Source organism: Chroicocephalus ridibundus, chromosome 6 (assembly GCF_963924245.1).
Source record: "Chroicocephalus ridibundus chromosome 6, bChrRid1.1, whole genome shotgun sequence".
Taxonomy (NCBI): Eukaryota; Metazoa; Chordata; class Aves; order Charadriiformes; family Laridae; genus Chroicocephalus; species Chroicocephalus ridibundus.
This window is the reverse complement of record NC_086289.1, coordinates 15,511,496-15,528,523: the sequence shown is the minus strand read 5'-3', so window position 1 is coordinate 15,528,523 and position 17,028 is coordinate 15,511,496. Positions and strand designations below refer to the sequence as shown.

The following is a 17,028-nucleotide window of genomic DNA, read 5'->3' as shown; positions in this document are numbered from 1 at the left end:
ATATTTTGACAGTGTCCTTCACCCCAAAAAGGAAAACAAGAGAGATTCCCAGCTTAATCTTTGTATTTGTATTTAAGTTATTTTCTGAACAGTTAAAAAAAAAAAGAACAAAAAAAACAAACCACACTGTTACCATGATCCTAGCTCAAGTGAACATTAGTACATCAACTACACATCACCGTAACATAATCACAAAATTCAAAGCACTCATTACTTAAGAATCCAGATAACAAATATAGCAGAGTAACAAAGAGAAAACTCTGGAGAAACCATGTTCCTTCTCACCTCTCCCACCTCCACCCCCACCTCGGCCTGAGCAGCTGGAGCGATGCCGCAGAGGCTGGCCTGGCAGCACGCAGCTCTCCTGAACGTACTCATGTGAGATGACTGGGAGAAACGGGATCTGTTACACTTTGCTGAGGTCCACATTATTTTTCTGCCATGCTAAAACTGTGGCTAGGCCGAGCCCTGCGACGCCTCGCATGATAAAGGCAAAGTAGTTGAAAGCAGAGTTTTACGCTCAAAAGCAGCTCCAGGTTTTCACGTTGAATAGCCCAAAAATTCTGACAGCTAGCTCCTTTGGAAAAGCCATTGCAAATAGGCTGGGACAGGCTGGCCTGCCTTCCTCCTGCACGTGGAGCTTTGCTCAGACGTAAACCAGTGCTCGAGTGCCAGCAGATTAAAACACTTTGCCTGTAAAGGCAACAAATTGTTATTCCTCATAAAGGTACGAGCAGAGATGCTCTGTGATGAAGACATTTCTGGCCACGGCTGCACTTGGCTCCTGCTGGAGCAGAAATCAGGGTATCTTTTAGGGTGACAGGCTATTAAAAAAGGGACCTATTTAGGAGCTGGCTACAATATCTAAAGGGCTTTGTTGTAGCTCCATGTACACCAGCATCCCTCTGATTTTGAGAACATTAGCTTAACATCCCTAGGGATTAACCAGTGTTGCCAGCTCCCATGGGATATCCGCTGGACAACAAATGTGGAAGCCCAGCAGTCTTTGGGAATAAGCCCAAAGTCATGGGCAGAGTTTTCTGACAGGACAAAGGATGATTTATTCTGGCCAAGGCTCAGCCTGGGAGAGACGCTTTGGGTATCTGTCTGTAGTTTAGTCACACCTCATTTAAAAAAATGGGGTGAGGGGGAAAGGAGGGGGAAGCCAAATGCTCAGCCTCGGCAGGCAGCCGTTCCTCTCCAACCCTCTGCTAGGGTCGAGGAGAAGGAACGCACCCAAGGGACCTGCTGCTTCTGTGAGTCTCTGAATTAAAACTGGGGATAGAAAGACTGTGGCACCCTCATGCCAATCAATCCGGTAGGGATTTGCTGGCAGGAGGACAGAGGGATTTCATATGGAGACCTCCTTTGGGGACAACTGGGTCACTTGCTGTTCCCCCCTCCTTCTGGGAAGCTGCTGCTTATTGCTTTGGGGGAACAACAGTAGGGCAAGGCTCAGCATGGTCAGATGCATCATGCATGCCACTTGGAGACCCTGGCAAAGTTCGTTCTTCTCTTGGCAAGTGTAGTTTAGACCATCCCTTTCTCCTCATGCCCCCAGCGCAACCTAAAAGGGGCATCAACTGACAAGTTCAATAGTTGGAGGCCTTACTTGATAACCTCCTGATGAATTCTGATGTTCTCAGAGAAACCCTCTATTGTTCTTAGTCAACTACACAAGCTAAGAGATCTATTTTCAGCATTGTCCCCGCTTCTTTAGAGATCCATCTCCATCCCCGCACCCCCTCCTAGCTTTCAACCACTTGGGTTGTCTCCTCCTTTTCCTCCCACAATTAAGAGCAGGCCTGCAGTGGGAAGGCTGGCTGCTCCTTCTCGTCCGCTTCTCTAGCTAGGAAGAGCTGCTAGCATTTGCGATTTATCAAACATAAATATTCCACCCCAATCGAATTTAGGAATCATCAGCCACAAAAGGCAGATCTAAAATAGTGTTAAAGGAAGCTAACAGAGTTAGGCAAAGATCCCAACCTGGAGATGTGCTTCACATCAGAGCCGGGATGCCAAAAAAACTCAGAACCAAGCCTAGAGCTCTGCTCAGACCGAGAGAGGAACACGTGGCAGGGGCAGGAAACACACACCTGGGAGTGGAGAAAAGCACATGATACTCTCCAGCTTTTTCAGTGTTCCAAAAAAATTAAGAAAAGAAAAAAGGATCCTTTGGAGCAGGAGCAGGTGGCGGGTAGGTAGAGCATGGTGGTCCAAGTCAGCTTCCAGTTTAGAAACAAGTGTAAAGCATTTCAATGTTTCCGATGACCATAGACTTCTCAACTTGTCACCTGAATCCTTCCGTTCCAACAGCGGATGTGTCTGTCCCTGAAGGTGAACGGGGAGCAGAGGGAGCTGCTCCAGAGGAGACAGCCGCAGAAGTTTTCTCGCTGCAAATTCCTTCATGCTTCTATTTGCATATTTTAAAGCAAGCTGTATTCCTCTGAGGATGAGAAATATTTGCAGCAGAACTGTGCCCTATTGCAAAGGAGTCACAAGCAGGAGACGGTGTGGCTGTAACGGATTGTCCTGCTCTGAATGTCCCACACCTCCAGTACTTTCCATCCCATAGTCCAAGGGGGAAGGCTAGTGTGAGCTTCCTACTTGTGGGAGAAGTGCCGATCTCTACGCAGCAGAGGTATTTTATTTAATTTCAAAGCGATGTGCAACACTTGAAAGCCCACAGACACTTCCAGCCCTTTTTTAGCTCCTTTCAGCAGGCACGTTCTAGTTCTTTTCATTATAAACTCTGCAATTACTCCAACCCGGCTGAGGGATTATCCATCCAGTTCATGCTGAAACCTCTCTCTCACATGCACTCTTGCACACGCGCACACACACACGCACACATATCCTAAGGGGGGGAAGTTTGAAAAAGCCACTTTCTTCTGACATTGGGAGATCTACTTACCAGATGGCTCCTCCCTGGGTGCACAATAAACACCACCAAATGTCAGGCTGTGGCAGTTTCAAGTTCAAGTTAGATCAGTTAACTTCAGTTTCCTTCTTAGCTATCAGAAAATTTGTACAACTCAGGGAGTGGGGTAGGAATCCTCACCCTTCCGCGGTTCTGTATGAAGTACCCAGACACAGTCCCTTCTTGAGGGTAAGACACCGTTCTTGCCATGTGCCAAAAATGGATTTCAGCTGTTGCTTCCTAACTGTACCCTAAACAGCTCTATACAGCAGAATTCAAACTACGGTACCACCTGAAGACCCAACAGTGCTTAGAAGTTACCGAACAGCAGCACGGAGCAGCAGGGCTATGACAATCAAGGACAATCTGCAATGGTGTTGTCTCCCGTGTTTGGTCAGCCAGTCTTCCAGTTCTCCCAAATTCTCTCAATTAGCAAAATAAAATGCATCCTTGCAGGTATTGCCCACAAAGATGCAGTTAAAATATTAGGAAGTTCTGCAGCCTTCAGAGGCTGGAGTAACAAGTCATTGTTTTCTACAATAACCTAAATATAAAATCCAGAGGATGACCAAACTGAGGAAAACAAGGATTAAATCTGCAGCCAAAGTCATATAAACCCCTGCTGATATGCAACCACGCTGCAGACATTGTAATAACTAAACTTAGAGGAACAGTGTTAAAATAACATTAAGAATAAGACTCAGAACTTCAACTCAGCAAAGTTTGGGATGTAAACTTTGATTCTCTCTGCTCCCTTGCCACTGTGGCTTTGGGACTGCAGTATGCCTGATATGTAGAGCGGCCTGAAATCCAAACCAGCCTTCCTAGACTTAAAAGTAGTGCCAAAATTAGTTGTGGGTGAACTTAATCATTGTGACTCAGAACTTTTATGACTCTGCAGAGGTAAGTCACACCGTCAGTGTCACCTGAACAGAGCCGAGTTGTTAACCTGTTTGACTCTTTTACAGTAATAGTTCAAACAGAACCCAGGAGTGTCACCACATGCTCTGAGATGCTCTTCAGAACTCATGTAGTCTTTAGGCTCATTGAAAATACAGGGAGCTGAGTGGTCAACACTGCTGCCCACATGCGTCAGGAACTGCAGTAGGTACTCCCCAAGCACCAGCCTTCCCTTCCTCCATAACTCCATCACCTTCTTGTCTGTCTTAGCCGTCACCAGAATGATTTAAGCCCTCTGGACTGCTCTCTGGGGACTCTTGGCCTAGCTCCTTGCAAAATTTCATTGGTGGAAAAAGCGCATCCCAAGCAATTAGAAACAATGCAACTGCTTCCCCAGCAAAGTGAAGTTGATGAGAATAGCTTAAAAAAATTTCCCATCTGCCAAGGTCCTAGTTTAGTGGGTTTTAACAAAAGCCTGTTTAAAACCCCTCCAGCCTGGAGACCAAGTGCCCTGATTTCCTACTGTGGGATTGGAGCAACGGCCCACTAAGGCAGTGGGGGGTTATTCAAGACCTAGAGTGGAAGATCTGGGCCCAAACCTGGAACGACCAGGGATCGCTTTACAGTCTTTCCTGATGCAAATGCAGGCCTGCTGCAATTCCTTCCAGCTCCGTAAAAACCACTGTTTTCCCCCAGACCTCTCTGTCTCGTTGAGAGACATGCAGAATTGTTCCTCATGTCCCTCCTCTTCAGGGCTATTTTTATTTTCTAAACAATGGCAATTTGCAAAAGCCTCAGCTAGGAAGCAAAGATCCAGCTCAGCTATCAGCAAAGGGACTAATCAGCCTGTGTCCCTAAACTGCAATGCAGCATGCACAAAGCACACCAAAGGCTCTCCCTCCGAAGGCTTTCTAGCCAGGCCAGACCCAGAAATGCTGCACAACTGGCCTGGAGTCACTGCTAACTGTACTGACTGTACTCATGGCCATACCCATTTTACCCATCTGCCCATCACCAGGGGACTGTGCCCTGGTGGTGCTCACGTGAGCAAAATCTTATTGTCATGGCCAGAGTGTTTGTGTAGTGTCTCCACTCTAGGGTGGCTCCATCTTGAGAGCTCCACAAGGTTTTTATCAGCTCCCTCTTCCAGCACCCAGCTACAGCCTCTCTGAAGGGAGAAGGAATGGAAAGAAAGGAGCAATGTCCAGCTTTCCTCCTCACCCCAGCCCCAAACTTCCTCCAATTTACAGAATGATTCGTAAGCCATCAGCAACACACTGTCTTCAGGGAGAACAGCAGAAGGAAGATGGTACAGACACTCCCTTTGCTACAGAAATACTGCCCTGGGCCAACATTTCAGCTGGGGTGGGGTTGGACGGGATCTCAGCCCCAGTCCATCATGCTTGGGACTTTGGCAGAAGAGAGTTTAACTTTTCATTGACTAGCATTCCCCAGCCAAGCAGATGTTAAGGGAGACTACAATACACATTCAGCTTCCAAAGGGTTAGCAGAGCAGGCAGGAGAGGAAAGAGATAGATTTGGCTCATAATAGTCAAATTTCAAGGGTCCTCTCTCCACAAAAAATAGGTCTGCAGTCAGAACAGCCAAAAGCCGCAGGGATGTGAGGGGTGGGGGGGCAGGCTGGTCTGGCTGTTATAAGCGCTTCTGTTGCTCTTCAGAGCTGAATGCTTTTTCAAAGGCCTAGCAATGGATATCGATTTCAGTCTGAGAGCAGCAGCCTCCTTCCCACCCACTCTGAAGTGACTCTCAGCAGGGTGCACTGTGGCTATAAGTCTTCTGCTTAACAGCAAAGCAACACATTCTGGCAACATCTTAAATATATTCATAGGACATCTGTGACTGGGTTTGGAGGGGAACCAAACAGGGTAAAGGGAAGAGGAGTGAACAGGAAGAGGGGGGACAAGGGAGGAAAGGGATGGGAAGGTTTAAAAATGTTAACTGTTCATGAAAGATAAAAGTAATCTTCTGATATAGCAGCACTTTAGCAGTCAGCCGCGCTGAGTAGACCCTGTCTGAGATCAACCGCATGCCAACTTTGTTCCAGAAACAAGTCTGAGAGCCTCTCTCTTCAGCAAGTATTGGTTACGTGGATAGTTCTTTTGTCCTGGCATTGGCAGATAATTTAAATACTGCAGCTTAAATGAGTCCTGGGAACAAAAAAAGAGAACAAACCAAACAAACCCCATTTGTACTAAACCTTTTAGTGATTGAGAAGAACATCTTGATTGACCAGAGTGTTTGAGAAAATCAAGATGGCTGATCTGACAGCTCCGGAGCATCACTGTATATTTACCAATCAAACAGGATACAGGATGTCCCCATGATGGAGCATTGTCATGGGAAAAGGTCACTGTGGACACCCACCCTGCAGAAGCCTGTCAGCTTTTCTGCCATTTTTCTCAAGCTACTAACAGTAATGGTGCATGTACCCACCAAAGTGGGCAATCATGCTATCCCACTCCACTCATATACATTAAATCCACTCTACAACAGATCCAAATATACAAAACATTATGTCTTCCCCACACTGTGCTGGCCAAGACAAAAGGGTAAGGTGATGAGCAAACCAGCCAGGGTCTGACATGAACAATTTAACGCCCATGCTGTGCTAGAGAGAATGAGGGCTAGGCCCTATCAGTAAATGATTTTGCACGCTGATGCATCTCGATTTCATTTGCCTGGGCTTGTGCTTCAGTGTCTCCTCCCCTAGCCACACTATTCTCTTGAATCAGCTTGCTGCAGAGTGAGAAGAATGGTCACCACTTCACAGGGAGGGAATAAAGCCGATGCTTCTTGGCAAAACCCTCCTGCCTGGTGACAACTGCCCAGGGTCAGGCCATCTGCATCCCCTTGTTAGGCAGCAGCTGCTCTACTCGCTCTGCAGAAACCCTCTTCCTTCTGGACAGCAGTGATAGCTGATTTAATTATTGATGATGACGGACAGAGGAGGAGGAGTTCTTCAGAGGAACTCAGAGGCACCCCATGCCACAAATCCTAAAATAAAGTCCCTATTCTAAGGTATCAAAACCATTCCTGTCTTTTTACAGGACACTGTAATTACTGTCAAACCAAGATGAGAAATATTGATAGACCCAGCTAATTATTCACACAGCATGCTCACATTACATCCAGTGCCCCCTTTGAGGCTCTTTTTAATTTTTTTTTATTTTTTACCTGTGCGAGTGTGAGGTACAGTGTAGTGTTATTTATCTTGAGATGTAGGTGTATGTTCTGGACGGGGAACGAGTGGATTCTGCTTGGGCAGCTGGGTCATTCAGAAAATCCCAGATGAGGATGGTGTCATCATGCGAGCTGCTGACGATCTGGAACTCGTCAAACTGAAGTCGAAAGACTCTTCCAGAATGCTCCTAAATGCAAGTGGGAGAGACAGCACGTTACTTCACAAACTTGCTGGCACCTGGGATGGAGCAGGGAAGATGAACTTGGGCTTGGATTCCAGTGTCACATTGTCAGTAAACCCCACATGACGTACTGTGCATCACCATCACATCGCGTAAATGAAGCCCGCTGTCAGTGAAAAGGGTTTGCCATATCTCAGTACTTGGCTCGCAGGAAGTTTACATTACAGTCATCCCATTACTCCTTAATCCCAATATTGGACATGCACTCTGCAGAACAAACCTCGCTCCCTCCTCCACACAATTCAGTCTATTGAGGCTGATACCGTCGTCTTTGTTCCATGGTGAAATTCTCTCCCAAAATCACAGCATTTTCAGATGCAGTAGGTTACAAGGGAAAGATGAGAACTTTGCATTCAAGACTTGGCACCATTGCCACCGTTGAAGAGGAACGAGCTTAATACTGGAGGACACTAAGGAGCCTGTTGTAAAGTCCAGTGACACAGTAATAATTCCTCTTAAGCAGTTCTAAAAATATGAACTAGAAAGGGCATTCTTTATAGGCAGTTTGCATTCTGCTTTGAGGCTGAGTGGAAATGGCACGACGATTTGGCAAGAGTTCAGACTGTAATTAACAGGCGGTAATGGCAAGATCCTGGATATCACAGAGCAAATCCACTATGCTTTCCCTTTTGTGTTGCTTATTCTTTTTGGGTGCTTACACTACTGCAAGAGTGAGCAGTGGCCTCCTCGGTCAGAAAGGAACAGAAACCATGCAAGTACAGTGAGCCCTATCTCTTCTATTAATACATATTTCTCTTTAATGCTCACATGTTGTAAGGGGCCTAGGGACAGGAAAAAGCCCATGCTTTAAAATATTTTAGTACTGAAAATACAGGTTTCTCAAATATTTAGACAAAAGAAAATTGTTAACTACTAAATGAGAAGCCTCTGTCTTACGGCACAGGGCTACAAAAATACAGCTCGGTTTGCAAAGCACAACAGCTGCTTTAAAGTGATACTGTGCATTTTAAAATTAAAATTAACTGAAAATACACACACACAGAAGTCAGATTCTATTTTTCAGATAAATTTTTTAAAGGGCGCCGTAATTGGAACCTTTCTGATCTTCTAACCGTAACTCAAATTTGTCTTAAGAACACCTTATGGGTTTCTCTCTTCCCACCTGTTCCAAAGAGTAATGTTTTTCCAGAGTCTGTGTTGTAGCAGTGAAGTAAGTGAAGGGGTAGAGTAAGTGAATGGGGCACCTCTGGAAGTGTTCAAGGCCAGGCTGGATGGGGCTTTGCGCAACCTGATGTAGTGGGAGGTGTCCCTGCCCATGGCAGGGGCGTTGGAAATAGATGATCTCTAGGGTCCCTTCCAACCCAAACCATTCTGTGATTCTATGAAGTTCTTGCTAAAAAAAAATCTCACTATGGCAGTCAGATTCACTGAGGGACTACTCACAGAGACACCAAGAACAGACAGAGAGGTACTTCCAAAGCCTGATTCCAAAACTCCTTTTTTTTCTCCCAGTCACTGTAGGCTGAGGAAGGTTTCCCTTGAAGTTCCACACAGCACCTGCCCTTTGCTGTTGCAGTGGCAGTAAGCAGACTGCACACCCTAAGTTGAGGCCACAAGGACCTGAACCTTGCAAGGAAAGCTGAACTGTGTGCTGCTTCTGTGCCTGGAAAGCTTCTGTCAAATTCATGTGGCCACTGTTCCAGCTAACGGAAGACAAAACTGGAAGGGACCTGGCATGCAGCGAGCATTTGTTATCTGTGCACTTTCCTCCTACTGTTTGAAAATTGAACACGAGCAGCAGGAGACTCACGATGTTCATTGTGCAGCCAGGTTTAATTTTGGAGGCCGAGGGAAGGAAAAAAAAAAACCCCAAACCACGGGTAAGTGGGTATAAGGACGCCCTGTTGTCATAAACATGAAAAGTCCTAAAAGCACCACAACAGCCTCCTCTGCCCCCCCTCTTCTGGCCCCCTCCATCGCTATCAAACAGGGATTTATGAGTATCCATGTGTTGAGATTCCTACAGTGTTTCCATCCCACCGCTTCTGATTTATAATATAATTAGCTGGGGCACTCTGGCTGTCCACTGCTGGAAAATGCAGAGGAAATCACACCAGTTAAATTAAGCCTACAGGTTACTAGGCACACATTTCTCTCAGGTTGGAGCAGGAACACTGCTAATACCAAGCTGAAGTCTTAGACTCTCAGGATATGTGCTCATGAGCGCAGAGTTGTGCCGTAGTTTGCAACTGGGTGGCTTGATGACAAAGGTTTTTTTCTGGATTTTAGCCATGAAACTATTTGCAGTTCTATTTGGCTAACAAGAAGGTTTTTCAACATAGTACCTGCAGGCATCCAAGGCTCTCACAGACTCTTACGCTGCAGCTTATGGTCCAAATACGTGATTGGAAAAGAGTTAGCATGGCTTAATGATCGACTGCCTGTCAGCTGAGTCGCAGTAACCCTCACAGCCTGCACCAAATGGGAAGTAAACTACTTCAGCGAAATCTACAGCAACAGCAGCAATTCAGGTGGTCGATGAGCGTGCAGAAGGTCAGCTAGCACAGCTCAGCTGGTGAGAGGTAACCACGCTTTTAGAGAATCAGACAGCCTCAGCATGGGCTTGGTTTAGAGCACAGACTACAGTCACACGCCGCAGCAGGAAAAGGTCTAACATACACCAACTCCAACACTACTCAAACATTTCTCATCTAAAAAATAAATAAATTTAGTACTTCTTCAATGGCAATTTGGTACTAGACTGAAATCTTCCTTTACCCCCAGGGCAACTGCTGTCAGAGCAGCAACAGTGCAAGTTCTTTGGGGTGAATGTGATGGAGGAATGCTTCCAGGAACCATCCCACGACCTTGGCTGTACTGCCATTTTTCTCACAACTTTCTCACATTATTATAAGACCAGTGCAGAGCCACTATTAAGCATGACTGTGAATGTTGTTAACGCTCACACAATGACATTTTAACCACGCCATCATCAAACCTGCACTAAATACCAATGGACAGCATGAAAGTACTAATTGCTGTTTAAGGACAAGGCAATTTTACTGTCTGTTCCAGTCCTTACCTGCTTTTTCCTTAAACACACAAAAGCCAGCTGAAAGCAATCCCGAGGGTGTTTTTGTTCTTGTTCCTCGAATTTGGAATGTACTAATTTTCTTTAAGAAATTTCATGACAACAATTCAGACAACTTATTACTACATCATCAGGTACACACAGGTTAATGTAAACCCACTGGCACATGGATTCCAAGGACAAGTCTTAAAAATTGATTTAGTTATTAACTTCAAATCACAGAACAAAACTGTTAAAAAGTAAGCAAAAACTCCACAGGTTCTAACTTTTAATGCTTTACAGCTTGCAACATTAAGGAAAAAGTTGGACACCCAAGGAAACCAGACTTCTAGAAATGATTTCTAGATCCTGTAGACTGGGGCTAAGCTGACTTGAGTTTTCATGGCTCAAGATAGCCCCGATCAAGCACACTTTTCTGTCCCCTACACCACCCCTACCGAAAGCTCTTACCACAAGGGTTCGCAAGCAGAGGGTCCCTGCTGGAGCACGAGGGTCTAAAGCAGCCACAAGATCCCATACTTTAATTTTCCTGGTAGTGAAAAAATAGACAAACACCACGGCTCTGTTAAAGCGAAAAGAGTGCTCACAGAAAAAATTAACTGTTAGTACAGCTTAGCTAATACACCAGTTCAAGGAAAATTACAGCAACCCTGCTCTTGAGACCTGGTTCTTGCACTTCCCCTTGGTAAAGCTTACAGAGCTTAATGGGAAAAAAAATGATGTCGACGAAGTAAAACATACAAAAAGCAGGTGGTAATAACTAACAGAAACACGTGGGAGTGCAGACGCCCAGTCTGCAATGGCAAACGGTCCAGAAGACGTAACCACAGATGGGAAAGATTGTTCTTACTAGTGGTTCAGCTAGGAGAGGTTTCAGGTTGAGTCGGTCAGATATTCTTATAAGCTAAAGAACCGGACCACATACATCAAATCACACTGACTTATTTCAAAGGATGAGAAAAAGGTATACATCGTAGCGTGGGCCTGATTTACTGGCCATGCAAAGGTCCTCTTGGTATGACAGACAAGGAGTCTAATATTTATAAGGAAGATACAGCAAAGTGGGATGTGAGACACTGAGACAGACAAGGTATTGTCTGCACTGACAGCCTCACCCATCATATGCTCCACTGACTATCCTCTTGTTATCAAAGCGTATGCATCTCACCAACTCTTCATGGCCTTCCAGTACTCGTAAACATGCCCCACACTCGATATCCCACAGCCTGCAAGAGAGCATAAAGAAGCATTGAGAATTTTTGAACATCTGACCGTTGCAACGAAACATTTGGTTTTTGCTTGCAGTTAATAGAAACTTGGAAATAAAGATTACGATGAAACGATACAAAACAAACTACATTCACCACTCCTTTTCTCGCTGTTAAGCGGATGCATGCTTTTCAACATGACCCTGGTATGTTACAGTATCACATGGGAAATAAGTCAGAGATCCAAACACTGTAAGACCAGTTGTGTCTAGTTATCTACTGCTCCGGTAACGCAGGATACCTCCCAGTTATCTTCCCAGTGAGCCTCCTAACTTTATTTTACTGAAGTTGATTTTTCATAAAAGTATCCTGCCTTGATTTTAAGACATTAAGAGAGGGAGAAATACCAATCCCCTTGGCAGCTTGTTCCAAAGGGTATGATCACCTTTACAGAGCATGCGCCCCTTTCTGTACCCCCACACGCCTATTTCTGATTTGGAGACGACCATCAGGCAAATTAAGACATCAACACAAGGTACAAGAATTAACAAGCCCTTTTTATTTGACATTTCTCCCACTGAAGGTATGTTTATGCTGTAATCTAGGCATCTTATGCATAAGCTAAAAAGGGCACTCTATGTTTATTATTTTGTAATGCATTTCTTTCTTGCTCTCAAATAATTCCTGTAGCTCTCTGATAACTGTTTCTAATAATACAATGTTTTAAAAAAGTTCTGGCACCAAAAACCAGTACACAGTATCTTATCCCAGTAAGAGACCCAGCAATGCGTTATTCTCTCAACTGTAAATATCCCACAGTTTTGGGCTTTGTGAAGGATTTTTAGCATGGAGAATAAATTAAAATACATAATTTTTTACACTTACACACTACCTTGAAAAATATTTAAGAAACGCTCGAAACAGTTATGAAGTAAGTCTATTTGCTTTCCATACTTTTGTCAGCTCTTTGACATGACTTCCAATCACCATGAATAACGAAGGTTTATTTGCCTGCAAGAACTGAAATTCTTTGACGTGTTCCACCTCTGGCTGAGACAGGCTCTGCTCATACAGGAATCTTTTCACAGCAGTATCTGCTGTGGCTCCCTGACACACAGCTGAAAGAATGCAGCCACGAGTGTTCTTAAATACTTATTCAATTAGCGTTCAGGATGACATGAACTTCCCAGTAGTGAGAAATATGGGCGGTTCATGGAATTTCTCTGGGTGACACATCTCGAAGCAGCACAGCTGCCGAGGGGTCAGGTCAGTTTTCCTTAAGAGATGGATAAAGAAAGAGATAAATTGTCCCCACACATTTTACTCCTGAGGTCCCCCAGGCAACAGGGCAAACCCAGTGGATGTGTGTCCAAGGTTGGTGGATAATGATTGCAGCTGTCCTACCACGACAAGCTGCTCTCGCTTTGGACAACAGAGGAACAAACAACTCTTCCGTTACTGTAGAACTGGGAAAGGATTTGTCTATGCACACATTTGAGGCCAATGAGGAGGACAAGGTGATTGTTCAACCCATGAAGTTGATCTTTCAGGAATCTGTGAAGATCCCAATAGTTTCCACGAGTACCAGCACACCAGTCAAGGTCAGAGCAAGCAACTCCATGGCAAAGGTCAGCCAAAGGCAGTCTGCCTGGTCAGACAGCATAAAGTCTCTCAAGGACTGTAAAGAGGATGGACAGTGCCAGAAATGAACTAGTGCAGAAAGGTCTGAAGAGCAATCTTGTGCCAGGAACTTTCATGCCATGTGTTTCCATTCCTTGCCATCAATCCTAAGACTGCCAGCAGCTCTGGAAGGCTGCATCACACTAATTCAGGTCTGTATTTTCAGGTCCAGTTTCAGGTTTTACCTGAATCTGAATGGGATTAGAAGAGATTCTAGGGCCTTCATGTATAAAAGGGATAACTGCTATGTAAGAGCAGAATCTTGCCAAGGGTACGTCCCAGATTTGATAGCCTTTTAAAATTTCTACTTCTTTAAATAGTCAAAGGACCAAATAGTAAGAGAACTACTCTGAAGGCTTGAGAACGAACTAAAGAAAATCACTATGAAGTGTACGCAGTCACAACCGCTACCACTCTTCATTCCTATAGCTTTGGGAGAACTTCTGGAAGTAAAGGGAGATCTGCAATTATCTCAATCTTTAATTCACTTGAAGTCCTGGCAGAGCTGGAAGATGTGCAGAAGGCAGGTGAGCCTGAATCCGCATCTCCTAGAGAGAATGCTGTCGCCTGAACAGTCCAGTATCAGATGCCCGTGTGTGAACACACTGGAGGTTGAATGCAAATCAACAGCTCATTTAAAAACTAACCCAAGATGATATAGTCTGATTCTATTTTCTTGCTCCAAATTCTGGGTTTTCCCCTCCCCTCTTTTCTATACCATGCTTGTCTGTAGCAATTAAGAACTTCAGCCACAGAGGATAAAATACTGAAGTGATTGGATTAAACTTGATGGACCAGTTTCTACCAGATAGAAATAGGCACAATGATAACGATGCCTATGTAGCTGTGTCCTCTCGCCCTGGTGAAATTTCTGACCTAAAACAAAGCTAAAATAATTTTTATACATGGAGTCTCCCTATAGAAGAAAGATATTGATTTATTGATTACTCAGCTACTTCACATGTCCTTACATTTGCAGTTGCAAAACTAGACATCAGAGTCATCTTTTGGAAAAAAGTTTCCCTGCAGCTGAGGAATGCTGAACTTCAAATTCTGCATCAGGAGGCAGCCTCTACTAAAGGCCAACACACAATGTCTGGCATTTTACAGTGGATTAAAATCAAACATACAAAGCACCATGCCACCCATAAGGATGACTTAGTAACCTGCCCTTTCTTAATCACCCTTCCACTGACTTGTGCCCTCTGCTAATGGCCGGAAGAAAACAATGTGACCAGGTAAGTCTTGTGCCTTGCCCACACAGCTGCCAAACTTGACTTCCATTAAGATTCACTGCCAAGATTCCTGAAATTCTAGCACAATTTATCTGTCAACTAGGGATTTTGTCCAATGTAAGCATAAAAGTAACTGTATTCCTCTTTAGCGTTATCACTATCTTGACATTTATTTTTATTAGCATTGCAAGTAGTATTTTAGATCCTTCCCTAACTGCTGTAATATTTAACTATTTCTTACTCTAATTCTGAGACCAAGTTTCATAGTACAATTGCAGAGGGTTATTTTTCTCTATTTGAAGTGCAGGAGTTCTCACCATATGTAAGTGCTGCTCCTCTTACACAATGCCCATAATACTTTTTGCCCTGATTAGGAGAGAGAGAGTTCCAGGTCTCCTGGTCATGGTCTCAGACAGCCCTATACTAAACCTGGCACAATGACCTGGTGATGTCAACCAAAGGACCGCCATTTTCCTACGGAATGCAAAGCTGGGAGAGGCAGCATGTTGCAAGCAAAGTTCACAGGCAAACAGTCGCACGAATCATTCTCCCTGATACTGACACGCGAAGTGAAGGGTTTCTGCTTACGCTGTCCAGCTTTCATCAGGAGGCAGGCAATTATTTAAAGCAATGACAAAGAGCAAAGGGAGATTACCCTTACTGCTGCTTGCACGACAGAGACATTTCACTATGTCATGAACACTACTATTCAAGCCCGCTCCACACACCCGAGATTAGTGCGACATCCCTCTGCCAGCAGCTGCAGGATGTAGGGAGAAATCCTGGCTCCTGATACAAGGAGTTAAATCTCAGATTGCAACCAGGGCAGCTGGAGGAGTGCAAAAGGCAGCAAACTGAACTTCATGCTCTAAACCAGCTGTTCCAAACTTAACCAGGTGCCAAGTACCACAAGAAGAGCTTGGCGAGAGCCCAGGAGGATTTCTGCAGAGGATTAAATGCCTCTTACTGCAAATCTGACCCCTTTAACTAGACACATAGCCCAATTAAAATATCACAAGAGGACATCATAGAAAGTGGTACTTGCCAGCTCTTTCATACACCAGAATTGTCACAGCAATGCAACTTGTTGATTAGTATGGGACTCCTGAGATATAGAGGATGAAAGACAACACAGTAAAACAGACTTCTAATATCTCTTTCCAGTAGTTCTCAGTGTTCTATACCAAAGAAAGCATATTTCAAGGACGACAAGGGTACAGAGCACTTCAGTTGCCTAACCTCTGCGCATCCCAGGGAATCGGAGACAACGTGCTTGCACAGAACTCTGATAGTCTCTCACCTGATAGTATTATCTGAAGAGCCGCTCACTACTAGCCTGTCTCTGTACTGCAGACATGCAATGCCTCGTTTGTGGCCATTTAAGGTGCGCACAAATTCGCAGGTACTAGTGTTCCATACCTGTGACAGGAAGGGGGGAGGGAACCACACAGAGACAAAATTATTAAGAAGAGACTAATAAAAGCTGGTATCTGTATGATATAAAGGTGCATCCAGAATGCTCTTAATTGAAGATGCTATCATTAAGACTGGGAAAGTTACCCCTTGATGACTTGTGACTATAGTCTGCAACTGTTAGCAGCTTGGGTCACGGTACACAGATTTTTGCCACACCATATGAGCATTAGCTTCCAATATCAGGCTTTAGCACTCTTGGGCTATGATTTAGTCTGCACAAGATCTTGATTTTCCTCAGTTTTAATGCTGCAAATTGGGATCATAGCAGTAGCACTTAAGTGACTCCTATCCACTCACCTTCACTTCTGCCCCCATGCTGCCCTCTGACAACTGTTTGAGTGACTGATGCTGAAACTGATCACGGGAGTGGTCAAGTCGAAAAAGAACACATTAAAAAAAAGTCCTTTTTCAACTACATCTGTACCTGGATCTGATTTGCCATAGAGGTCTGTAAACAAGTTGTGCAAGCTCAACAGAGGAGGAACAAGTGGAAATGAGCAGCCGGAAGAACTTCTAAAGGAAGATCTGTGTGATAACTGACAAGAACCATCTTCCCTGTCTGGTCACTGCTCTTGGTTATTGAATAGCCCAGCGCTGCAAATAAAAACACCTCACCTTTATAGTTCTGTCACCTGATGCTGATACAATGTACTTGTCATCAAAGTCCACTACGTTGACGGCAGCTCGGTGCCCTACTAGCACCCTCCTCAGGGTGATGTCTGTTGGTGAAGCCATGTCCCACACGGCAATGGAACGGTCTTTGGAACATGTCACCATCATGCCGTTATTGAAGCGTAGGTGCAGTACTGCTTCGCAGTGGTGAATCAGCGTATTCAGCATCTCGCCCGCATTCACGTCCCACACCCTAAAGATTCACATTTCAAACCAGAGAGAAGAGAGTTAGAAAACTGTACAGTGGATTTTCTGCAGAGCAAGAGAGGGATGGGGAGGGGTAATTGACTCTCTAGCAATATTAGAGAATCAACCACCACAAGTTATATCTACATCTATTAAATAGTTCATTAAAAGATGTATTATATAAACCTGTTGGTTATGCATACATCGAGACAGTCCAGCAGCCAAAAACCCTGCAATGCAGTTAACACCATAAAAA

General features: G+C 44.6%; 1 protein-coding gene across 11 annotated transcripts in view; it reads right to left on the bottom strand.

Moving 5' to 3' along the window:
- Positions 1–45: 45 nt before the first annotated feature.
- BTRC (beta-transducin repeat containing E3 ubiquitin protein ligase) overlaps positions 46–17,028 on the bottom strand; it is a 124,247-nt gene continuing 107,264 nt past the window's right edge. For all 11 annotated transcript variants that reach the window (XM_063337586.1, XM_063337590.1, XM_063337588.1 and 8 more), the window contains 6 exons: positions 16,530–16,779; positions 15,739–15,857; positions 11,431–11,541; positions 10,766–10,844; positions 7,016–7,209; positions 46–5,988 (listed from right to left, as the gene is read on the bottom strand). In XM_063337586.1, the coding sequence (XP_063193656.1) occupies positions 7,048–7,209; positions 10,766–10,844; positions 11,431–11,541; positions 15,739–15,857; positions 16,530–16,779 (721 nt within the window). In that variant the 3' untranslated portion in view covers positions 46–5,988; positions 7,016–7,047. The remainder of the gene's footprint in view (positions 5,989–7,015; positions 7,210–10,765; positions 10,845–11,430; positions 11,542–15,738; positions 15,858–16,529; positions 16,780–17,028) is intronic.